Source organism: Hipposideros armiger, unplaced genomic scaffold (assembly GCF_001890085.2).
Source record: "Hipposideros armiger isolate ML-2016 unplaced genomic scaffold, ASM189008v1 scaffold_578, whole genome shotgun sequence".
Lineage (NCBI taxonomy): Eukaryota > Metazoa > Chordata > Mammalia > Chiroptera > Hipposideridae > Hipposideros > Hipposideros armiger.
This window is the reverse complement of record NW_017731928.1, coordinates 129,402-156,032: the sequence shown is the minus strand read 5'-3', so window position 1 is coordinate 156,032 and position 26,631 is coordinate 129,402. Positions and strand designations below refer to the sequence as shown.

General features: G+C 41.3%; 1 protein-coding gene across 1 annotated transcript in view; it reads right to left on the bottom strand.

Annotated features, from left to right (window-relative positions):
• ADAMTS9 (ADAM metallopeptidase with thrombospondin type 1 motif 9) overlaps nt 1–26,631 on the bottom strand; it is a 175,043-nt gene that overhangs the window by 109,405 nt on the left and 39,007 nt on the right. Inside the window, exons 11-16 of the mRNA XM_019624086.1 lie at nt 25,440–25,544; nt 17,625–17,770; nt 9,879–10,060; nt 9,653–9,789; nt 8,068–8,185; nt 7,721–7,816 (exon numbers count right to left, since the gene is read on the bottom strand). Of these exons, the coding sequence (XP_019479631.1) occupies nt 7,721–7,816; nt 8,068–8,185; nt 9,653–9,789; nt 9,879–10,060; nt 17,625–17,770; nt 25,440–25,544 (784 nt within the window). The remainder of the gene's footprint in view (nt 1–7,720; nt 7,817–8,067; nt 8,186–9,652; nt 9,790–9,878; nt 10,061–17,624; nt 17,771–25,439; nt 25,545–26,631) is intronic.

Sequence of the window (26,631 nt, the reverse complement as noted above, 5' to 3'; positions counted from 1 at the left end):
CACTTACAAAATTGGTTCCCACACAAATATACCCCTCTGCTTAATATCAGATTTAGTTGGGCTGAATGAATCTTTGTTAGTCTTCTTTGTTTGACAGATGTTGGAATCTTAAAATCCACGGCCAATATGATGTCACTTTTTCAGTGAGGCCCAGTGTGGTAGCCAGCCTCCAATACGGGCCCAATGACCCTTGCCTCCTAGCACTCACATCTCCTTTGATGCTAAATAGCACTGACTGTGTCATCACGAGGACATTGTGGAAATGACAGTGTGACTTCCAAGCCCAGGTCAAAGGCAGTGTGGCTCCATCTTGCTCTTCCTTGAATCTCTCGTTTTAGAAAAAGTCAGCTGCCATGTTATAAGGATACCTAAGCAGCCCCACTGAGGGGCCTCCTGCAAACAGAGGCGAATGGAAACCTTCTGCCAGTATCGTCTGAGTGAGGCACCTGGGAAATGGGTCCACCAGCCCCGGTCAAGTTTCAGGTGTGACCACCATCCTAACTGAAGCCTTGATGGCCATCTCAGGAGACCCCTCATGCCTGAAACACCCAGCTGTGCTGCTCCCAAATTCCTGACACACAAAAGCTGGGAGATAGTATATATTTGTTGTTCTGAGCCACTATGTTTTCAGATAATTTGTTAAAGAATAAAAGTTGTGTCCAGGGGTTGGCCGAGTGGCTCAGTTGGTTAAGAGTTAGCTTAAGAGTGCGAGCTCTGAGCAACAGGGCCGCCGGTTCAATTCCCACATGGGCCAGTGATGCTGCACCCAAGCTGAGCTGTCACTGAGCTGCCAACACGTGGCAGGATGGCTCAGCTGGTATAATAACAAGATTGCCTATTCAATGGTAGTCTACGCCCACCTGCAACTAAGAGTGAACTCGGCAAATTGAGCTGAGCTGCCACCCAGATGGCTCAGTGGATAGAGCGTGCGCTCTTAACAATAAGGCTGCTGGGTTCAACTTCCGCATGGGATGGTGGCTATGCCCACCTGCAACTAAGATTGTAACACAGCACCTTGAGCTTAGAGGCCACGAGCTCTGATGGGCAGCCAGATGGCGACTGGCACCCTCCACAACGAAGACTGAAGAACAACAACTTGGCTAGTCCCCTTCCCCAGTTCCTCAACACTGTTCCCCTCCCCCAATTAAAAAAAAAAGAATAAAAGCTGTTTAATACACTATCTCAGACCATTAGTTTTAAAATGGGAACCCCGCCCCTCCCACTGCCAGCACAGGTGTCATACTCCTTATTCAACTTTCCACTTTATTTGTCTTCATAGTACTTTGTTCACGCTCTCTCTCCCCAAGCATGAATGCAAGCCCCATTATGGTAGGGATTTGGGGAAATCCCCAAATATTCCCTACTATATCCTGGCTTCTGAGAAAGCCCTTGGCAGGTACTCAATAAATTCTTTCTTTGGAAGAATGAATGAATCTACTGCAGATCTTCCAAAAGATGAAGCAATCAGTGAAGCTGAAGAAATAATGTTGGAGAACTGCATGAGTCAAGTGCCAAAATACTGGCCGATGGAGGACCTGACAGATCAGTAAGAAACTTAAGAAAAGGAAAGAAAATTGACAAGGAAGCTGAGATGACAGCTGTTTTCAGAAGGAAGAATTTATTTATCAAAGTGTCAAGAGAGGCTACTGAGAAAGTGAATAAAGCCCCAAGAAGCTTTTATAAAAATGACTCAGTTTCAGAGTTTAGTGTTAAATTCAAATGTCAAGTGAAGGTGTACTACTTTGTTATCATATGACTTGACTGGAAAACTCAGGCAAAAATATTTATCAATTGTTTATTCTCTATACCAAAAACCTGGGCATGATTGAAATGAAAACATAATTTTGTTGACCATAAGGAAAAATACATTTATTTTCATACTTTTTAATTTTTTTCTCAAGACAAAATCCCAATCCTATCTTTCTAGTGTTTACTATTAAAAGGTTGGTTTTAATTACCTTTTTTTTCCCCCCTGGTAACCCTGGTCCTTGGATAATAAATCCTCCTGAGTACTGGGCTGGATATGAAATTGGCATTCAGTCATCAGAGTTATTAAAAATTTGGGCTCTGAATAACACACTAGAAAAAGGTCTCCTTACCGTTTGTAAACTGTGCATGATTAACAAATCTCAGCAGGAAGGGAACCCTTGACATGTATTTAGGTGAATAAAGGGAACGTGACATTTAACTCACGGAGAGCAGATAGGTTTCGTCCCAGGCACCAGTGTTAATCAGTTGGTGCTAGCTGCCCAAGAAGCTATGCAGAGCAGGAGTCGCTGGCAGCTTCATGTCTCAGCACCATTTCAATGACATCTGTCTTGGTTGTGGGATGGGGAGTCGCCAAAATGTCTTATGTATTTGCGACACCCTAACCCTAACCTAACCTAACTTTCATTGATGCAAGTAACGTGCTGTCTTTTACCACGCAGGCCAGAGCAATGTGTATGTAGAAGGGGTCTAAGGATGTAGGGAAAGTAGAGATTGCCCTCTATGTGGAGATTAACGGGGACTGAGATGAAGCTCTGAATAGTCTTTGTGGCTCAGTGGCAGCAGGGCTCTTGTTTCCTTGGACAGGGGAACCTCGCAGGGTTCACTCAGGTGGAGACCCTGTCCCAGGGGCAAGGACTACCTTTTACAGGGAGTTAAGTGCATGGAATTCTGTCCCTAATCCAGGACTGCACTTATCAGAATTCCCACCCTTGTGAGCCCCGTCTTGGCCCTGAGGGAAGAATAAGATGCCCCCATTTGAAATGGTGGGAAAGAATGTGGTGATACAGGGGGAAAGCTTTCAAAAAGACTTTGAAAATCCTCCAAAATCTTGGCTGCTTCTTCTTAGCTCAACATTCTTGGGTAGTCCCTACTACCTACAGAATTTAGTTCAAATTCCTTAGCATAACTTTCCTGTTTCTTTACAAAGCTAATCCTGACCTCTTTTCCCAGCCTCACCATTCACTTCCACCAGTAAACCTATTTCCAGTCATGCATATCGCCTGGTCAGGTCAGCCATACTTTATTCTACATGGGGACAGTAAAGTGAAGTGGTTAAGGGTGTAGGGTCTGAAATGAAACAAGTAAGGATTCCAGTTATTCCTACTTTCTGTTTGTGTGATCTTGGGTAAGTTACTTAACCTCTCTAAGCCTCAGTTTCTTCCTCTGTATAATGGGTTTCTCATAGAATTGTTAAGAACATTAAGCATGACAGGACATATAGGCTTCTGTTCCTGGCAGATCATAAGGCCTTTATATGCACTGTCTCTTGATCATACCCTTATAGATGCCTAACTTATGGGTGAGAAAAGCATGACTTAAATATTAGTAAAATACCTTCCAGGGGCCAGGTGACTTCTCATCATAGAAGTGTCTCTAAAGTCTGTTAACCACTAAAGTTTTCCAAAAAGGAAGTCAACAAATGTTTGTTAAATAAGTGAATGAGTTCATGCATTCTTTCACTTATGTACAAATAGAAACCAAGTATGTTTAGCTACAGGTTTTAAAGAAAACTTAAATTTTTTGTTTTGGTAGACTGCATGAGCCCCTTCAGTAAAGCATCCATTTAAAAATGTACTTTTATAAGGCTCAGAAAGATCCCAGCCCATAGTAGGTGCTCAATCGATGACGTTGAAAGAAGGAGTGATTGATTGAACCTGACATTCAAGACAAGAAGAACAGAGTGCTTCCAGCCAAATAACCATTTCCTTGTCAGTGTAAACCTCTGACAACCTCGTCTCCCTGCAGCTCCTGCAGTGAGACCCACCAGCCATGCACAATGCAGGCGTTTCAACGGGTCACTGATTGGAGATGAGGTTGTTTCCTCGGCACCTCAGGCATCCCAAAGCTGCCTCCTATGTGGGTCACCTACATGGTGATGGCAGGATGTGCTGCCAACCAAATCACTCAGTTCTTTCAAGTGAAGTTGCCTGCTAGCTACCCAGCTGATGTCTCACTAACAGGGGGAAATGAGATGTCACAAGGCCAGCTCTGTAAATTAAGTGATAATCCAGTTTTGTTCGTATTCAAAAAGCAATTGATCGTTCATTCTAGGTGAATTCTGAGGCTCCTTTCCAATGTGTCCAGGCTTCCTTTCATGTTTATGTTGACTGCACCATTTCACCCTTCACTGCAGGCTCCTGGCCCCAGACGACAGTCAGTAAGGAGTGAGACAGGAGTCATCAGGTAAAATGAAGTTCCTGCTTTATCTTGAATTGAATCAATTCCTGCTCTCCCATTGCCACAACTAATTAAGGGCTAAGTGTACTGGAGACAAATAAGTATCACGGAAACTGCTCCTTTTTCTCCTAAAGAAATACAAACATGGTGGCACTGGGTTCAGCTTGGCTCTCACCCAACAGGAGGGAGGGGTCTATGTGAAAGGACGACCTTTGACAAGGAGACTTTCTGCTTCGGTACCTTGTGAAATAGTTTCCTGAAAACAAGAGTCTACTGCCCAGCCTCCCACTAATGTGATTAGAGGAGCTAATTTCCTGGGTTGGTTTCCCGCCCATTTCACCCATCAGAGCTGGGTTGTTACAAAGGCCCACTCTCCTGGAAATTGCTCCCTCACCAAAACATGTGGAAAGAGGATGGCTTGGCTGACCTTTAAAAACGTCAGAGGGATCAGGATGAAGACTGCTTAGCAACGGAGCAGCTGTCACTGGACTTGAGTAAGGCTCAACTGTGGGTTTTTAAACCTTAAGAGAATTTACTGCACCTTCCTTCAAGCCAAGAGTAAACATTTACACATGCCAGATCTGATGACATCATGCTCTTCCCAACTTAAGAAACCACTGCAAGGTTCAAAGGCTCTGAGGTCTCGATTTTCACACCCAGTGAACTGTGACTTGCCATCTACTCTTGCACACTTTTCAGGTACATCCAGAGAGACTTTTGCTAACAGGTGACTTTATCATAACATTCCATTAAAGAGCCATGGCTGCCTCAGACTTCCTGTCTCAGATGACAAATCTTTAATTTTGCTTTCACTCTTTACAAGAAGATTAAGAAACCTCCAGTGAGTAATAAAAGTTTATCGGGAGGGCCTCCTCAATTCAGGCGCCTGCCCTGGTTGATGAAGTTGAATTGAACTCAGGCCACTGCTTGGAAGATTATTTTTCCAAGAAGGAGAGAATAAAGGGAGAATCCTTCTCCCTTTCAAGGAGAAGAAAGGAGTAGGTCAGCATGGCTTTCAGCTCTCAGGAAATTAATTTATAAAGGACGGTGCAAGCAAAGCTGCTGGATTTAATTAGGAAGTAGTAAGGCCACCGCAGTCACATGTTCAAATTTATGATCCAGTGCATGAAGGAAAATGCTTGACCCATTTTGCACAGGGGTAGAATGAGAAATGTGAGATTGCCAAAAAACAATTTCAAATGTGTCCCCAAGAACTTCGTTAGCTCTCTTATAAAGTCACCACTCATTTATTGGGTTGTCGGAAAAGTCATGATGTATTTTTTTCTGTTTTTCATTGCAAAAATGCATCATGACTTTTCCGATAACCCAATAGGTATTTAGGATGTGGAAAGCTCATTCAGCCACTGAGTAACTGATTCTAAGTAAGGCTTTATGGTCTTTAAAAGAAGGGATGATTCTGTCTATTTCCATAATAATCCCGTCTTCTATTAAGCACATAGTAGGTACTCAGTAAAGACAGCATAAGCAATAGTTGTTCAACAATTCAGCAATCTTGTACTTAGCATCATGTGTAGGCTTTATATCAGGAGGTAAAGATAAAAAGACACAGCATCTGACCTTAAAACACTAGTGGTCATATGGATAAATAAGAAACAAGTTGCCTCATCTCAGTCATGGTAACTTCACCCTTTCAGTTGCTCAGGTTAAAACCTTGGAGTCACCCTCTCTTTCTCTCACACACCATATTCAATCCATGAACAAACTATGATGCCTCCGCCTTCAAAAGATATTCAGAAATTTTACCACGTACCACACCTCCATTGCTACTACTTGGGGCCAAATCACCAGTATCTCTCTCATGGATTATTGCAAAAAGTTCCTAACTAGTCTTCCCGCTCTACCTTATACCCTTTCCCACCATCTATTCTCAGTATAACAGCCAGAGTGCTCCTTTGAAAATAGAAATAGGACTATACATTATTTCTCGGTTCAAAACCTCTAGTAGCTCCTCATGTCTCTCAGAGTATAATTCTTTCAATAGTTAGATGACCCTTTATGATCTGCTCCTGATACCCATTTAACCTCATCTAGGAGTTTGTGCTTATTCAGCTGCAGCCATGCTGGCCTCCCTCTGTTCTTGGAACAATGCAGGCATACTACTCCTTCAAGGGTTTTGCACTGGCTGTTCTTCTGCCTAGGATGATCTTCCCCCAGGTATCTTGTTATCTCTTGCTACATTTCAGACATTCACTTCAGTTCCACTATTGCCACCCCAGCCTCAGTATTCCAACAGCCCTTTTCTAACAGTATAGAGTTTGCTTATCCATTAAGTTATTGTTTATCTACTCCCACTAAATAGTAAGCTCCAAGAAAACAGAGATTCCTATTTTTTAATTTTTTGTTCTGTTTTGTTCACAGTGCCTGGCACATAGTAAATAAATGACTGATTGAATGATGATACACTGCAGAAAAAGCTATAAGGGAGTGATGTATAAATATTTTACTTTGTTAGCATGTCTGACTGAAGGATCACTGTCTATCTTATGAAGGATTTCATGCAGACATTCCTCAATATTGATACAGATTCTATTTTGACTCAACTAATACTTATTTATTAGCTCAATATGTCCAAATGTTTGGGGTAAGCCAAAGGTTGTACTCAGGTGGATAAATAGAGTTTCAGTCTGGACAGTATAAGAAACAAAGTACATTAGTACATTCATGTCCTTTAAAAACTGACTGCCTAGCAAGGCTGTCCCGACTGTCTCCAGACCTGGGTGCAAGCCATGCTGCTCTGCGCGGCTAGGAGGAGTCTGGTTGGGCAGAGCGACCACCTAAATCCCTTCCATCATGATTCCACTCCCCATGTCCTCCTTTTAATTAAAAATCGTTGAGCAAACTTCTTAATCTCTTACTGCAGTTTACGGAATGATACATTGAAGTGGGACTGGGATGAGCAAGCTGTTGAAAGTGAACAGGGTTGTTGGTGTGTTGTGGTTTAAATGTGAGGAATAGACATGAATTAATCCTGTGCCTGAGCATGGTGAGAGTAAGATGAAGAACCTATACAGTAAAGAGGTGGGCCCTTCTATGATGACAGAGGAACATATCGTCACTGTAGAACTCTTTGGAATCATCAGGCACAATGAAATATTGAGTAAGTCCACCAGTGGTCTGCTACTGGTTAGAGTTGATAATGTAAAAATTAAGCCAAGTAATACCTCTCATAAAACATTTGCAAGCGTGTTATCCACAGGACAGATTTTCAAAAAAAAAAAGAAAAAGAAGACTCAAAGAGTAATGATTTATGCTAAACTTACAAGGCAAGTACTTTCAAAATTTGATTTAGGGCCTTTCTATTTTCTAAGATGCAGAGTAAATCCCTCAATATTGACAAGTACAACCACATGACTCTTACATCGATACTCTGACGGTGTACATACCAGGGAGAAATAAAATAATAAATTTCAAGATCAACATCTTTTATAAAAATACATGACATCTGAAAGCTCTTTGTGTGCAACAGGGAAAAGGAAGTAGTTAGTATGAGAGAACCAGAATTCCTGCAAATGGCAAGGGGTGCCCATCTCACCTAAGTAGTTATCATCCTCTGATTTCCCTGAGAAACTGTGCTGCCGCACGTCGATACTAGTAGCACCAGCTGGAATTCGGACGACGGTATTGTAACCTGAAAAGAATTTGGTAGAAATTCAGTATTCTGTAGCATGGTTCACTTTCTCTAAGCATGGAGTAAAATGTGAGCACCAAAGGAACATAATATAACTCTCACTATTAGAAGCCTTATAGCCGGATGGGTAATGTACCTTAACAAGACTGATTTTATGCTTGACATTAATACTTTTTACATGTTACACATGGTGAACAATTTTTAAACTTTGACCATTTTCCTCCTTACGGTTCTCAGGAACAGATTCTTACCATAATGCACTGTATTAAATGTTCCCGCCACTGTTTTGCACGAAGAATTATCACCACCACAAACCCCACATTTATCTCTCCGGGCTTTGGAGTTTAAAACATGATCGCATCCAGCTTGCTTTTAAAAAGAAAACATTTGAAATAAATGGTAAGTATTACAGAGATTATAAAATGGCAAGTCATGTGTTTCTTTGCATGATGTGCATTCCAAATGACAAGAAAGTTAAACTTGCCCATGTTGAGAACTCAAAGTTGCTGTGGAAAATAAGGTCCTTGGACCAGCAGCCCTGGGCATCTGGTGCTGTCAGAAAGGCAGATTCTCGAGCCCTACCCAGGTCTACTGAGTCAGAGTACGTTTTCTGGCATGTTAACACGCTTCTTAGGTGCTGCGTCTACAAACTAAAGTTTGAGAAGCACTAGTCTACAAAAAGGTGGAGGCCATGAAAAAAATCTTTCAGGATTAGAAAAAAGGAGCCGTGAGGACTGTATCCAGTTAAAGAATTTACGTCCCATCTTGAGGGAGCAGCCACTGTCCACTCCAGGCTACTGCTGCCATGTGGAAACAGGAGCCCAAAGTTGACATTTCCCATTTTTTCAAGAGAAGCTGGAAACTTTGATTTTATGTGAAATCCCCTATGTTCAAACAATGGCTGTGGATGGAGGACAGAGCATGGCTGCAGATCACCAGTGTGAGGCCGTGGGCTCCAAAAGGCCTCCTGAACTTCTTCCCATCTTAATGCAATGCAGCAATGTAGGCTGAGGGCTGAGAAGGACTCCAGCACCCACCTGAAGCCCAGGAGGACAGAGTTCACATTCTCTTCCATTCTGCGCCTTTGTATGAACTCGTCTTTCAAGAGAAACTCAATGTGTTGCTATAAAATGGACTGACAAAGACATCTGCACGGTCAGCTGTGAGCTGGGAGGTGGGTGGAGCTCTTAGGGGCTCTTTCAATCAAATCCTACCTATTAGAAATGCCAACTTGCTTTGGACCACATGCAAGGCACAAATGTACCACCTCATAGCCGTACTGTGTTAGGAACAATTACTGACTGGTGAGAACAGTGACTGAGAAATCACTGCTCTGATGCTTTACCATCAGCCAGAAGTTTTTTGAATTTCCTTCTAAGATTAAATGACAGGTATGTCTCAGGTAGACGCTATCCTGCTTACAACCAGAAAGGCAATTCTGAGTGAGGCCAGTTCTCCCTCACAACATCTTTCTGGACCAGAGCTATTCGATTTAGAAATTTCTGTCAAGAAACAGCTGGGTTAAACCTTAAGCCCTGAGGTTATAGTAAAGGAGTGTGTGTATGTGAAAATTATAAAAAACTCTGCATGGACAGATTTTTTGCAGACACCCCCAGGGAGGCTGAGAACATCGAGAAAAATCCAGGGCAGTGCTTCTCAAAGTTTGGCTTGCATCACCATTAGGTGATGCTGAAGCTGCTGTGGGGACCCCACTTTGAGAACCAGTGCCCTCGAGACAGTGCACAGACGTCAGGAGCTGCTACTCTGTCAAGAAAGCCACAAACCACAGCTTGGCCACAGGACAACACGGTGACAGAAGCAGCATCTGGGGCTTACCCGGCAGAGGCCTTGGACGCAGATATCGCTGGTGTCCTGGCCACACGGCGTCCCGTCCACCACTCTGTCCCGGAGCTGATAGTAGGCCGTGCTCCCCACCACCCTGCAGAATAACTTGCACCGGTCCTTCATCAGAACTGGAGAAGAGAAACACCGTGCAGTGTGACTTGTGTGCCCAAACCCCACCCAGCCTGGCACAGCGGGCACCGCCCCTGGACACACTTACTTCCACTGTACTTGGGGACCCAGCGCACATTTGGCAGCAGACCATTGATGTTAAAATGCTTTCCATCAAACTGAGCACACTGTTCCTCTCGGAAGTCTCGCTTCTGCTTGAGACAGGGCTCTGTGTTGCAGGACTTAAATTTCATTCTACGCCCTACACAGTACTTTCCACCATTTTTGGGCCTGAGAAAAGATAAAGAACACACACACTGTATTATAATGTATTTCTTCCCACATCACTCTCATCTGTGGCTTCCTGTCATCTAGGGAAGCAAATCTGAAGTGGCCAGTGACAGAGAACAGGGCAAGGGCTCTGAAAGCTGGATTTGCATTCTGCCCTCAACACCATTAAGTGTATAACTTAAGCTCCTTGAGCCTCAGTCCTTCCCATCTATAAAATGGGAAGGTGCTATTTGGTAAGGCTGTTTTGAGAATAAAAATCTAGAGCGTGTAACTTAAAGTATGAAATACAAAGCCTGGAATCTATTAGGACATTTTCTTTCCACTTTTCCCCAAATGTTCATAGCCCTTTGATTTTAAAAATACAGAAGGTGAAAGGTACAGATGAGCAGTTAGAATGTTCCGTCTGCATTTCCTACCATGATATTCTCATGAGAAACCATCCTAAGCCTTTGCCATTTTACTTCCATTCATTCTCTCCTCCTCCTTCTTCCCCTCTATAACCACTGTTTTTGTTTGTTTTATTTTACGAATAAGACCGAATAAAGGAAATATGCCTGTATTTTGAATAACTTAGTAAGAGAAGCAGGAGAAAGCGTACTGGTTTCATTAACTTTGTGTGACAAGAATATGGAGCACGCCTTGCAAAGCATCACAGGGCAAATTTAATCTCTGCATGCAACCCGTACATGCATTTTCCAGATGTGACCCAGAAAGTAAATTACACAACACATCTCCCAGCAGTCAACAGCTTGCCAAATTCATCATGGAAGCTGGAAGATCGTGGAATTATAGGAAGTCTGGCTCACCCACCCAGGGTGGGAGCGGCTCAGATTCCACTGCTGTTGTAGGACACCTCTCAGACCTTTCCACCTTTCCTTTTCAGAATGAATCTTTCAGAGTAATCTGGACCATAAGGGGTGTTATACCAGGCTTTGGAGGAATGGGAAATGTATCCAAGCCCATACAATGCTGAACGAGAGGCAGCCTAGCAGAGCAGGTGAGAGTTGGATCTGTGTTCCAATCTTGGCCTGTCCTCACTGTGTGACCTTAGACAAAGTTCTTAGCCTCCATGTTCTTCAGTTTTCTCCTTCTCTAAAATGAGTGCACACCACAGATGCCTGAAGTGTCACCTACGATGATATTATATTATACGTGAGTGCTCCCAATCTAACCTGATCCAGTTCAGCAGTCTGTTTCTTTTGGGAACCAAATCTGAGCTGCAGCATGGTCTGCACTGAGAAATGACTCAGTGCTCCTGCATAATACCCAAGTCTCAGGAAGGGCCACGTGGCTGTGAGACTGTCCTAAATGTGTTCCCTAGATCACAGAGTTACGGAGTAAGGTAAGAGCATAGGCTGTGTAGTTACAAGCGGGCACCTCTGTGTAAGCTCCTGGCCTCTCTGAGCTCTGTCCTGCACATGTAAAGCAGAGATGACACTGTACTCCTGAAAGGCTTGTTATGAATCTGAGGAGCTTAGCAAGACTCTGGTAAATATTTACTGTTATTTATTATGAGGAAGACTACATCTAGGGATGGCACATAAACCGAGCAGTATCTATATCCGATTGTTTCTCCATTAAATACAATTAAGCCCATAAGCTTTATATTGGGTTGTCAGAAAATTAATGATGTATTTTTTTTATGTTTTTTGTTGCAAAATGCATCATGACTTTTCCACAACCCAATATATCGTGTATTTGACTAGCCACAACTCACTCGTTTTCTGCCACCTGAGAGAAAGGCAGACGTACTTTTATACCAAGCAGCAGGAGGTTCAGAGAAGTTAAGTACTTTGCCCAAGGTCACATAGCTAATAAAAAAGCAGAGACAGGATTGGGATTCAAGCTTCCCAGGTTCTTTCTGTTACATTATCCAAGAGCTACGGTCCAGAATCTTTTATTTTTCTTTTTTGATGCCATTTTTCCTGGTTTCCTGGATAGCCTTGGTTTCCTGGATAGCAAGCTCTTCTCTCTGTACCAACACACCCCAGTCTCATGTATAAAATATCAGGTTATATACGAATAATAGATTCAGGTGATACTTGTATTAAATAATGTGCTACAAGGAAGACCCCCTTCAATTTTTCCTCAAATTGAAATGATCTTTGTGAATCTTTTTAAATGTCCCAACTAACTGTGGTGGATTGGTAATTTATTTGTCACCTGAAAGCAATTCATATTTCTTTCTCTTTGAAAATAAAAGTTTTTAGAAGTTGTTTTTTAAAAGTCGTCACTGGGCTGCAGATAGTTTATACTTCTAGGTGGCTTCCCTTCAGATGAGAACACTTTTTACCTTTGCTTGTGCTGACCACTATCAAATGGCAAATAGCACTTAGTGATTTTATAAAGTACATTTTTTTATAAACAACACGTAGAACATACTCTATGTAAGAGGCTGTATTACTGAGGGTTATAGAGATGGATCCTGGAAACGATTTGAATCCCAGCCCTGCCACTGAATAACAGTGCAATCTTAGGCAAGTTGCTTCATATAAGTTTTTCCCTGTCTGTAAAGGGAGGTGATGCTAATGTCTACTTCACAGGGCTGAGTAAGGGTTAACTGGGTTAACATTGTCAAAGCACTTGAACAAGGTCTGCCTCACAGTAAATGTTTAGCTATTATAAGGGTCTACAAACTATAGCCCATGGCCCAAAATCTGGACTACTGCCTGCTTGCACATGACTGGTGAGAAGAGAATGTTTTTTACATTTTGAAAAAATTAAAATTGTTTGAGATTCATAAGCATTATATGAAATTCAAATTTCAGTGGTCATAAATAAAATTTTATTAGAACACAGCCACACCACTCTTTACATATTGTTCATGTATGTTTCTTACTTTATCAGTAAGTTTGAATAGTTGGGACAGAGATCCTATGATCCTCAAAGTCTAAAATAGTCATGAAATATCTGATTGAAAAAGTATTCCTTTACGGGCAAGTTGGCTGACCCCTGAGCTATTTTTGTGACTGTGCACAGCCATGCAATGAGGTAGGCAGTGGCATCCCTGTTTCTGAACCTTTGTTTGAAGTGGGCTCAGGACTGTTAAGTAATCTGGCAAGGTCCCATGCCAATGAAGTGAGATGCACTGATGGAGGCACCAACCCAGGTCTCCCTGACCCTCAGCTCCTGATCTGGCCTCTCCCCGTGCTGCCTCTCTTGAAACAGAACTCTTTCAATATCAAAACTCATTATATGACCTTATTTGCTTTTTATATAAAGGCAGATCATATTTGATTAATAAATACAAATTCACCCTTTCGAAATATATGGCTTTTCTTATATTCTAGACAATGCAATCTCTGCCTGATTTGCATGTACTGTGTAATGAGGAACGCTTTAGCCAACTTAACTTACCATCATTTCAGCATGGAAGAAATTCATTTTATAATTAGTAATTTGGCTGGGTAGGCGTATATTTCCCATGTAGGAAAATAATGAAAATTATAGGAAATGTAACTTTAAAAAATGCTAACCACATTTTCCTATTATTAAGATTCTTTAAAAATATTGCATGTCCAATAGGGATAGAAAGGACTTAAGGAAATTGCTAGATTAATTACTATGAAAGTAACTATATGCAGCATAGCCAAGCTGAATCTTTCTTTTGAGCACATCTTACATAACCATTTCCTTTCATACATACAAATGTGCCACGCTGCATGGCCAAAGATGAAAGGATTTTTGCAAAGATCATCACAGGTTCATTCTACCCTCAAGGAAAGTTAACCTTTAGTCTGCAAATATATTTGAACAGAAATCTCAACTTCTAGGTTTACCTACAGTGAGTTAGAGCAGGTGGTTTGAGGTCAGCACGAGGCAGAAATTTCTAATGATACCACAGGCAGCTCCAGAGGAGCTTTATTTCCTAAGCTTGGAGGGTTTTAAGAGGGGGCCTACTGGCCAACTGCAGAGGATGCTGAAAGGCATTAGGCATTCAAGGATTAGATGCGATGGGCCATGGAGTGGAACTAGCAACCATTAGTGATCCTGCCAAATAGGGCAATCTATGGGATTAGATATTAATTCATTAGTTAACAGCTTCCCCAGTAGCCAATTCTTGACATTCTGAAATAAATTGATCTAACTCAGTGCCTCAAAAAAAAAAACTGCTGCAATTCTTGACAGCCAAATGAGAGATTGGTTTTCTTAGTTGGAACACTCATATGTCTACTCTCTTTTATGTAAGGTTTCAGAAGCAGCTGCTATGGTGAAAACCTAAATGGGAAATATTCAGTTCACAATCTTGACTTTTTCTCAAATCTATGAGTTTATTATTATTTTAAAATGTAACCTACCTCCTAACGTAAAAGAAAAATAGAAGCACTAGAAGAGGGAAATACTTTGCCTTTCCTAATCAACTGGCTTGGTTTGTTTTTTTTTTTTTGATGGACTCTTAACAATTCTATAAACGATTTTGTTCCAGTCACCAGGAAGCACAAGGCCAAACTTAGGTCACAAAATAACAAGAACAGGGCCCAATGGCCTGAACATGCATCTTCTAGTTCCAAAGCTGGTCCTGTGGCACTCTAAATTATGATTTGCTGGTTCCAATTTAAAATTTTACTCTATTACATATTTCTTACAGATCAGGTGACCATGTAATTAATTGTCCAATCCAGGAAACTTTGAGAATGGATAGGGGAGCTATTAAACTTCTCCAGGATAACAGATGTAAACTGGGATTGTCTTTACAAACCAGAACATATGCTCACCTTATCTGTTGGGCATGGGTGGAAAGTGGGATTTAAAATAATAAATAAAGCATTTAAAGACAACATATTAGGGCCCCATTCTTAAGCTGGCAAACCTGTAGCATTGTGTACCGAGACCAAAATTTTTTTTGACCAAAATTGGAAAGCATATGGTTTGTACAGCTAGCTCACTGGCTATGGTGTAAACCCATGTACATGGTAAGGCTACTTCTCTTTTTTTAGCAATTATGCTTTCAAGGAAGAAAACCTAAAAATATAGCAAAAAGTATCTGGATGTTACATAAATACATGCTTGAATCACATGAATACTGTGAAAAAGTAAAAACAATCCAGTGTTCTTACCTTGGATTCTAAAACTGGAGCTGTTCATTAACGCTAAGGGCTTCTCACACTGAGAAAAGGCATGTTGCCAGTGAGAGGGGGACTGCTCCCCTCAAACTCTTTAAGAATCAGAACAGCACCCACTTCCACATTCTACATAATGAACCATCTGCTCTGTGAATTTCGCTGAACAAGCTTTTAAGCTGAGATTTGGATCTAACTTTTCCTGTGCTGTATCCCTTTCTCTTGTCAAGTGACTTCCTCAGTGCCACTGTGACCCTGGTTTTCAGAGGCAGAGCCTTCCTCAATTCACAGGGGCATCCTGAACTGCAAATGACTTGGAGGAGTTTTAATGAAATGATGTCAGTGCAGGCACTCCACTAGGTGGATTGTATTATTTTAAAACCTCCCACTGCAAACAGCAGTGACAAGGACCTTTAATTGAGAACTCTAATGATTGGTTCCTAACTTCTGAATGTGAGGATCTTCAATTCACTTCACTTTGAAGCTCAAGATCCTTTCCCGCTGAGATCCTTACATGGGGTGATTTTCTTTGTCTGGCTCATTCCAATTACGGAGTGATTTATCTCTCTCCGCTTTCCACATTACTTCTAGAATTGCTCTAAGACTTTAAAAGAAAAGACCAAACACTTCTTTTGAACGGAATAGTCTTCAGTCAAATTTCAAAAGCGCCAACTATTTGCACTATCCATACCATCATGATAACACAGCTTACTATGATAATAATCCTTTGGCTCAGTGTAACCACCCAATAGTTTTTAATTAAAAAACAAATTCATCATATTTGCTGTTAGCTTAAAATGTTCTATTTTAAAGCTTGAGCAATACAAATAGCTAGGCTATATAACTGACTTTCAAAAGCAAGTTGCAGAACACATCGTGTGGTCCTTATTTTGTATGATACTAATTTCATATAATACATATTACATCTATAATCTTCTTAAAGTCCAAAAGAATACACATCAAATTGTTTTTTCTTGTTCTTTCTTATGAGGAGTAACAGGAGGTTAGAAATAACGATAGGAATTTTTTATATCATATACTTTTGTGTTTTAATTTTTAAAGCACGTACTATATTTATACTATTATTTCAAAAATGAATACTAAATTTAGACTCTATGGAAAATCTAGTGTTTATTAGCTTATATACATAGCTACGGTGTTAGTTTTATGAACCAGAGTTATCTTATGGCTCTTTAGGTGTCTTCTATAGAGACTAATAACATGTGGACATGAATTAAATGTTGGAATGTGAACAAAAACATTAAAATAAATTGATCATCATCTGTGATTTGTACTATGGAGTACTTATTTAAATCAGGGCTTGCAACAGTGGCTTACAGCTCTGTTTTGGGTTTTTGTTTTTTTTTGATTCACACAACTCAGGTTATTCTTACAAACATTTGGAAGCTTTGTCAATACTAGACCCTTTTCCTACTTGTGAGAAGTCAGTTAAGTCAGCACCCTGCACGTGGTCTTCACTGCTCTGCATACAACCTGATTTTCTTGTACCAGCCCAGTCACTACTGTACCTGTTTGCTTCTCTTTACAATCAGTCTGCTATCCTTAACGTAGCTATTCAACATAAATGAGTACTGCTAGGAGAAACTGCTTTCTAAAATCCCAAAGCAGCTGGGTCTCAAAAGTGGTTGTTAGTTTATAAATCTAAAAACTATCTCTACTCGGTGAAGAGTTCTTGGGGTTCAGTGGCAATGATATCATGTATTATTTTCAATTCTTTTAAACTTTATACATCTTATACCCACCATAATTAGATGTCTTTCCTCATAGTGAAGATAGCAGGTTTTAAAACCTAGTTGTAAACAGCCTCCCCAGCAAACACACGTCTACTGTGCTAGATGCTGGGGAAAAACCCCATTGACTTTATTTGAACATTGCAGTCCTAAAAAAGGTAAGGTTGGTCAGATAGTGAGAATTATCCTGAAGAGCAGGACACACCCAATCTACAAACTGTCAGGTTGTGGGATAGGGACCCCAGGAGTTTCACATGTAAAACAGCTAGATTGATGCCCAAAGTAATTCCTGACTTGGGGTTCCATGTCCCTTGGGATCTGCTAATGCTGCTTTTCAGCATTTCAGGAGCTAACTGGAAAGGGTGCATTGATCTACAATCCGGATGAAAATGTCCAATTTCTTTGTCTCCTCATGAAAAATTTATCTGTTTACTTTAATTAGCATGCGGTCCTAAGCTCTGGGGGCAGTGAGTGGGGGCCTGACTGTCAAAACAGTTAAACAGGCCAATCAACACAAAAACATCAACTTTTTGGTAGACAACGCTTTTAATAATAAAGGTAGGGAGAAAAACAGTAGCACAGAGGGGAAGTGCCCAGGGATAGATCTTGGATACCCTGGATCTAGGCAGCCCTGGAAGTCCACCCACTCTCTTAATTTGGAGGGAGCACTTCATCTGCCTCTAGGTAACGATTCCTTTTGGGCATTTTTCACTCCTGCTATCCCCATAGCAATAGTGATGAGTTAGGACTTACTCTGGCCTGTTGCACTCTCGAACAGCTGTCTTGATGCCCCCACCACATGTTCTTGAGCAGGTTCCGAAGTGAGTCCAGCTGCCCCAGGATCCGTCAGTCACAGGGACCTCCATTTCTTTGGGAACACAAAATCCAAACTTGCAGTGCTGTATTTAATAAGGGAACAATGAGGGAGAGCTCGGTGCCTGAGACATCGTAGGACCCACTGTCCTTTAATACACCACACTCTAACTGTTCTCCTTGTGCTAGGGTGAAACACTGCCATTTCACCATTATGTGGATAACTGAAACTGTAGGGGTTTTCGTCTTCTACTTATTGGGTTTAGCCTGTCTTCATTTATAGTTCATGTGATTAAAACTGGCCAATGAGTGATTAGCTCCAAGCTGTTGGGGTACCTTCAATGGCTGGCTTCTTCGAGGTGCTCAATTAGTCTGCTTGGAGAAACAGGGAGTGGAAGTGGGCAGACTGGCTGCAGACAGGGCCACAAGTTACTGGATTTGCATAGCAAATCTCCATTAACAAGGCCCTGAGATATTGTGAGTCTGTTAAAATATAATGCCTTATTACTTCCCATGGATTTGAAAACCCAATTTTAATTAAACGGGAAAGAAAAAAAGCTAGTGACATGATTCCCATAAACTCGCATACAGGATGACACTAAAGCAAAATGGACACATTACAGAGAGCCCTAAATTTTATTGCTTTTTTGTTACTAATGGTTTCACATTCTCCAGCCTGGAGCAGGAAGGCTATGATGTTTAAAACAAAACAAAAAATAAAAGTCCTCAGCAGGACAAGGGAGTCCAAAAGCCCATTTCAACTCTCTGCCATTGTTGGGGTGTGAGGCCCTGACACAAAGCTGAGGTCACTGAGCAGTGGACAAAGGAAGAGTGGCAGCAGTGGTGGCAGGAGGGTGACGCCCCGCGGCTCACTCAGATCTCTGAAGCAGAGCTAGTGGCTCTGGCATGATTTATCCGCAGGGAGGACACAGGCGTGTAGGAAGAGGCAGAGGGCCACCAAGGCCAGGGGGTGGGGGACATTCAGGCGAAGTGGACAAATAAGAGGCCGATGAAGGTTCCAGTCGTAACGACCAGCCCCACGAAAGCTTGGTGAACAAGTATTTAAAAAATGCAGTTAAGCTTTCTCTACTCTGTTGCGCCTTCTCCCTTATATTGGGTTGTCGGAAAAGTCATGACGCATTTTTGCAATGAAAAACAGAAAAAAATGTCATGGCTTTTCCAACAACCCAATAATTATCCTCTTAGAGAATCTGAGGACACGTCCTTTTCTCTGGGCTATTTGGCTGAGGCTTAAAAGGTTCTGCACCCAAAGAATCTTGGGCAACTTCATATCCAAGAAATGTGGGCAGAGGTGGAGGTGACCACACCACTCCCTGAAATCACTTTATATTTGTCTCTACAGCATTCTTGAACATTTCTTGGAATGTACGCACATAAAAATAAATGAGAAAAGCAGCTTGGTGTAAAGAACCACTATCCAATAAGAATGTAACTTTAAACAAATTTAAAAATTTCTAGAAGCCACATTAAAACAAATAAAAAGAAAAATGAAATTAATTTTAATACCTGTTATTTAGCTCAAATTATCTGAAGCATTATTTCTATATGTAATCGACATAAAATTGTGAGGTTTTTTTATACTCCCTTTTTATACTAAGTCTGCAACACCTGCTGGTGTGATTTCACCTAAGCACATTTCAGTTCAGACTGACATTTAAAGGGCTCGTTAGCCACGTGTGGCTAACGGCTGCTATATATACAGTGTGGGGACTAAGCTTAGGAGGCGAAATTCTAGTTTCCACAAACTAACTCTGTGACCTGGAGCAAGTCACTGAACTCAGCTTCCACAGATGAAAAATGAAGACCTATCTGCCAAAGTTGTCTTGAGTATAACATGAGACAGCATATCCAAAACACCTAGTACCAGCTGAGAATTTAGGGGACCAGACTTATAGCTATTATTATAGTAATAATGGGAGACATTTACACAGCATTTCATATTTGTCAGGCACTGTTCTAAGCAATCTATCTATCTATCTATCTATCTATCTATCTATCTATCCATCCATCCAGCCACTCATCTATCTCACACTATGAAGTCGGTACTGTTATTACCCCCACTTCCACAGAAAAGAAAATGGAGGCACAGACGGCTGCTGCCAAGCCTCAGTAAGGGGCAGGGCTGAATCACAGGTAATCTGACTCAAGGGCACACTCTTACATGTTACACATGCTGCCTCTCAATTGTGCATGAGAACAATTTTTGACATCTAAATAAAGACTGAAATTTAAAACAAAAGCAAACTAATGAAATGGTTAGGTAAGGCTAAGACTCTAAGGTGTCCACCGAATATTCATCCTCCCTTTTATCCTTGGTAACAGAATCGATATTTCCCTAGATTCTTGTACAGATAAAAGTAGTCAAAGAAATGTCAGCAGGATTCTTTGGGTAAGATTCCTGGGAAAGTTCTTCTGCTTCTTTGTTACTTGCCCTTTGGCCTCCTTCTGCCTGGAACTCAGACTTGATGGCTGGAGCTACAGCAGTCATTTTGTGAGTTGAGTATGAAGACCATTTGCATATGATAGTGGAGCAGAAAGAAATTAGAAGCCTGAGTCTCTGATGATTTTGTGGAGCTGCCACTACAGCTCCATAACCTGTCTAACTCTGGACTAGTTTTCTGTGTCAGAAAAAGGAGCCAATTTGCTTACACTACTATAATTTGCTCTGATCTGAACAAAATTTCTAATTAATATATAAAGGAAGCCTTAGCGAGGCCCAAATTCATCCTGCAAGTCCTGGTGCCAGACACATATTTTATAAATTCTACAAAGTAAGGAGAAAATTCCTATGACTATTCATGGAGTTTAATAATGAGAAGTTACCTGGAAATACATTTTTTTTCCTCTTGACACTTAAGTCTTCAGTCTGTTGATCTCTCTAGTCTATAGACTCTACCTCATAAGAGCAAACTTCAAAGTGACTATAAGTCTCATACGTATTACTGTTAACTTCAGAGGAAAATGAGGACATAGATGTACCAGAGGGTGCCATTCGGCAATGCACTCAAATATCCTCATGTGGTACCTTTTTAAAAGAAAACGAATTAAAAACTGGTCTGCAAATGAAACACATCTTACTGATATGACCACTGACGTGTGTTCAAAGGAGAGGAAGAACCTTCGAAGAATAGGAGAAGTGCCTGAGGTTACAGAGGCTGAAAACCAGGGTTGTTTGGCAAATATGTACCAAGATAATCTATTTTACCAGGAAAATTCGACAAACAATAATTACATACTGGAAGAGCCATTACATCACAACGAAGCATTAAGTGGCTGATGGAGTCTGAGCCAAAATACAGTCAGCCTTTCCTAGAAGTATCCAGAACCATTTAAACGATATTGTACCTAAACGACCCCGTAGTCCCTTTTTTAAAAAGAGGCTGGAAAAGGGACTTGGGAAGCAAGTTTGTCCCAAGGAGGCTTAAAACAAAAGTTTCAAACCTCAGACTCACAAACAGGGTTAAAATGAAAATGTTAATGGACTTAACAAGAGAATGGAGAAAATAAAGAGACATTAGAGAGTCATTCATCAAAATAACATTGTGTCAGCAGTCCAAGACAGATTACTGCTGAGGGAGCAGGGTGAAAGAAAAAAGAAAAAAAGAAAATTAGCCCTTCAGCAAAAGGAGCCAGAATTTGCTAGAGAAAAGGCATATGATTTTACTGCCAATTCTATGACAACAAAATGAAAAAACACAAAGAATTTCCATGCTGACATAGGTCTAACAATTGAGTTCATGAACTCATCCTAGAAAAAGTGCTACATACCTCATTGCTGAATATCACTACGGTCACCTTCGAAGTACTCCCCTTGGGAAGCTATGCATTGATGCCAGTGCCTAGTCCACCTTTCAAAGCAATTTTGGAACTCTTTTTCTGGAATGGCCACAATAACTGTCATCATATTACCCTTGATGTCCTGAATGTCATCAAAATGTCTTCCTTTCAATATTTCCAAGAAAGAAGTCATTGGGGGCCAGATCAGGTGAGTAGGGAGGGTGTTCCAATAGTTATTCGTTTACTGCCTAAAAACTACCTTATAGACAGTGCCGTGTGAGCTGGTGCATTGTCGTGATGCAAAGAGCCATGAATTGTCAGCGAAAAGTCAACTTGTCTAACTTTCTCACGCAGCCTTTCAGCGCTTCCAAATAATAAACCTGATTAACTGTTTGTCCAGTTGGTACAAATTCATAATGAATAATCCCTCTGCTATCAAGAGGTTAGCAACATCGTTGCAACAAGTTCATGAACTTAATTGTCAGACCTCCGTATCTACTATTTTTGGCATTTATAAAATGCATAAATACTCTTCAGGGGAATAAAAACACATATAATCCTGGGCCTGCCGAGTGGCGCGATGGTTAAGAACTGGCTTGGGATGCCAGAGGGCCCCGGGTTGGATCCCACATGAGGGCCAGTGACACTGCCCTCTACAACTAAGATGCTGAACAGCAGCTCAACCTGGAGCTAGGCTGCAGTGAGTCGCCGGTGACGGCGTAGGCTGCAGCCCCTGTGGCAGTTTTAGCCAGCGGCCAGCAGCTGCAGTGAGCGGCCATCCAGAAACCGGCGACTGACCTGCCTCACCCAGGAAGAGCGCAATGATGGTGCCAACTTGGGCCAGTGAAGCAACGTCCTCCACAACTAGACTAAAGAACAAAACGATAGCAACTTGTCTGTTCCCATCCCCCCAATTCCCCAATAAAGATCTTAAAAAAAAACAAACAAAAAAAACCAAAAAAAACCCCATATAATCCACATAATTAATAAATGCTGCTAGATGGCCACTTCTCTAAAACACAACTAAAAGTGTACCTGTCATTTTATCTGCAGAGTTGCTTCTCTGAAAGTGTTCTGAATATGCCCCTAAGAATGCCTTGAAGTCTTACTCTTGTTGAACACAAGCATACATTGAAAACTCTTCTGAGAGATCTCCCAAATTTCCCCATCCCTCAAGTATAAGATTACCCTGCAATACCATATCTTCAGCTTCTGTTGCAAAAATAGAAGATTAGAAAAAGACACAACAGACACCCTCCCAAGTTCTTCTGTGTTCCAGGACTGATTGGGATGCCGTACCACAACATGGCGCTTGGTAGCCTGTTCATGACAATTTTACTAAATATAATTGACTTCATCATATTACTGAGAATTCTTCTTTGTTATAGTTTTTCTGGTGATAACATGTCAGAAATAGACATATTAGGTGGGTGCATTGATCGGATTGACTAAGAACCCAGCACAATACCAGCGATTTTTCTGAGATTAAACAGTTTCAACTTAAATAATATAGTTGGCTAGCTCTAACTCAAGACAACTAAGTCATCAACTGGGTATCATGTCTACTGTCACCACCCATTGACTGGAAGCAGTTGTCTGCATCACTGTGTTTAGAAGGGCTCTGAGGCCACATCTTCATTTTATAACAGTGAGTGAATTCTTTTTTTTTTTTTTGAAGATTTTATTGGGGAATTGGGGGAGGGGAACAGCGTTGGGGAATCGGGGGAAGTGGAACAGACAAGTTGCTGTCCCTTTGTTCCTCAGTCCAGTTGTGGAGGACATTGCTTCACTGGCCCATGTTGGTACTATCATTGAGTTCTTCCCAGGTGAGGCAGATTGGTCGCCGGCCACTGGAAAGCCGCTCACGATGGCTCTTAGCAGCTCACGCTGGCTGCCAGCCGCTCACGCTGGCTGCCGCCCACTCATGGTAGCTTATGGCAGCCCACTGCAGCAGGGGCTGCAGCCTACGCGGTTGCCGGCGACTCATGGCAACCCAGCTCCAGGTCAAGCTGTTGTTCACCTTCTTAGCTGTAAAAGGTGCAGCGTCAGTCGCCCTCATTTGGGATCCGAACCGGGGCCCCGCTGCTCAGAGCCAGCGTCCCAAGCCAACTCCTAACCAATGCGCCACTTGGCTGGCCCAACAGTGAGTGAATTCTTAATGGCTGCCATGGAAACCTAAGAACCACATCACCACTCAAACCTATGGTCCTTTGGCCATCAACACATTGTGTTCAATGTCCCACAAAAAGTGAGAAAAGTGAAAGAGTCACTGGCCAAGGAGTGATATTTCTTTCTAAGCTAATGAAAGGTGCAAAGGCTATTATGCCGATGTCCATATATAGTTTTGGTCAGGTTGTTATTGCGGAAAGGTGTATACTCAATTGCTGAGGTCCTAGCCACTGAGATGTGATAACTTGAGCTGACTTAGTTACCAAAGTAAGTATAAAATCATCTTCATGCAACTTTTAATTTTTGTATTGAACTTTTTGTTTTTCAAATAATTTTCACTTCCTGTAGCTCATGTAACTAACTATATAACCACCCTGAGAAATGAGTGAAAAAACCTGCTGTTTGACCACTGGGAACTGGGGGAGCTTAGTACACTTAGTTACGGCCACTACAGTACCCTTCAACCCCTTCAGACAAAACAAAGGAGGGAGTTAGGGAGGGAAGGGGCTCAGGTATGGGGAGACTCTGCTTGAATGAACTGTGTCATCTTGGGCAAGTCGCTTCTTTTTTCTGTTCCCTGTCTATAAAATTGGGGAAAGGAGAATTAAGTTCTCTCATCTCTTTAGGACACCTTCCATAGAAGCATTCTGGGTGCTATCAGGTATAGTAGAGGAAAAAGAAGCAAGATGAGAATAAAATATTAAAAGTGAGTAAAGTACACATGGGAAGAAGGGAGAAGACAGGAAAAATACCGGGGGTGCCAAAAAAATGTATACAAATGGACACTTTGGTCAACATTGCTCAAGCAGTAGTTCACCATAATCAGAAGTGTCTGGACACTGAAGGTAACCACTTTGAGAACCTCTTGTAATTACAGGAGTCAAATAACTTGTATTCATCTTTTGTTATTGGTATATATTGACTATTAAATTGTAATACAGTTTTCCTTTCTTCAAATATGTATACATTGTTTTAGCACCCTCTGTATATGTAAGGATAACAAGAAACTCAGAATATAGTCCTGGGATTACATAATTGGTAAGTGACAAAATGCCATTTTCTGTATGGATTTAAAGAAAAAAATCAGGGTTTATATCTAAAACATTTTGTAACCAGGTTATTTGGGTGATGATGCTATCACTAGCATAGTGGCTTTCTTTTTTAAGAGGGACACCAGACGCAGAAGTTTGCATTAATCATACTCCTAGGTGCATGGGACATTATTCTCATTGGGCCGTGCAAATAGATTTTGCTTGGTTATTAACAAATAAGTGGGAACCATGATAACCAACTCAGAGTTCGGACTTGGATATACCCTAGGACTTGGATATACAATCACTCCTCAAAGGGACAAACACAAATTGGGGAAAGTAAGTAGTGAAGACAGTAAGTTTACTGTATCTCTGCATTTCTTTGATTTTGAGATGCTTTATCAACTTAATAATGGCCTTCCACTGCTACACCCAGAAGAAACAGAATGAAGAAAAAGAAAGGCTGCCTCACAGTAAATGTACCCATAAACTGAAAAGCACATTGGAATTTTCATGAGAAAAAGTATGTCCTAAAAAAGAGGCGACAGTGATAGTTATGTCTCTCATAACAATATTACACAATAATGTTATGTTTTCACAATTTTCAATAGTAAAGCCAAACCTCTTGTCTCAGAAAAGTATCATGCATGTTAAAGCACACTGCACTGACTTACATTCTCACAGCAGTGACCAGCATCCAGCTAAAATCTTTCCCAGTGTGCCCCAATACAGAAGGAGGGGCTGGGGCATTACTTGCCTTTCCAGGCTCACACTCAGTCCCATCGGCCCAGGGCGTGTGCTGAGTCCGGCAGCCTTTGTGTGCTCCATCTGCGTTATTGCACCAGAGTCGTCTACACTGCATCTGCTCATTTCAGATAAATGACAATTCAAAGACAACATGATTAGATGATACCAAACAGGCAAAGATTACTTTTAGCTCATGTTTTGCCAATGATATGGTGCAGATTAGAAAGGGATTTTATTTCTTGATATGATACATGATAAAATACTCCAAGGAATTTGGAGAGCCCAAGACACACTACTGGGCCTGGTAGAACCTAGGGTGGTGTGAAAGGGATGTCCCTGTGCCTCAAGAACACCCACGGCGTCACTGGTCCTCAGTAAGACTGCCCCATGTTACAGATAAGAACACACGGGAGCGAAGACGAAGGGCCATGCTCACTGTCACATTGGGATTGTGTCATCGGAGCTTAGGTTTGCATGAAGTCTTACTGGAGACGTTTTCTTCTAGTGGGCATATACTACCACAATCATGTGATGACTCTTTTCTAGGGTGCTTAGAGGTTTTCAGAAAAAAGAAGGCACAGAATATTGTGAAATATTTCAGGCATACACAAAGTACAAGCTAACATAATGGATAGCCCTGTAACCACCACCCAACTAAAAGAAGGCAACTGTACAAGCACAGCCGAAGGCCTGGGACACTTGTGCTCATCCCAACCCCTTCCCTTCTCCCAGAGGTGATCACTGTTCTGAGTGGTGGTCATCATTTCATCATCTCCATCGCATTTACTACAAATGTATAAATATCTACCAATAATATCCAACATGTCAACTTTAAGCAAACACCAGGATTCAGCATTTCAGGATATACTAATATCTCTTGTAACCTGCTCCCCCTCTCACCCCCCACATACACACTATTATTTTTTAGATTTACCCAAGTTGATATATTTAGCTCTACTTCAGGGCGTACTTTTTAAAAACATTTTTTTGCTGATGATTAAACTAAACCTTGCTCATAATAGAAAAATTCAGAAGATACTAATAATTTTTTAGAAAAATAGAAAAAAGCCTCAAACTACCCAGTCTTGTCTGTAGTTCCCCCCAACCCATTTTGAGTTAAGAACATACTCTATGAAGCAATTGTTTATCCTGTTATTTTGACTTTAAAAATATATCAGGAGCATGTTTCCATTTGTAGTCAA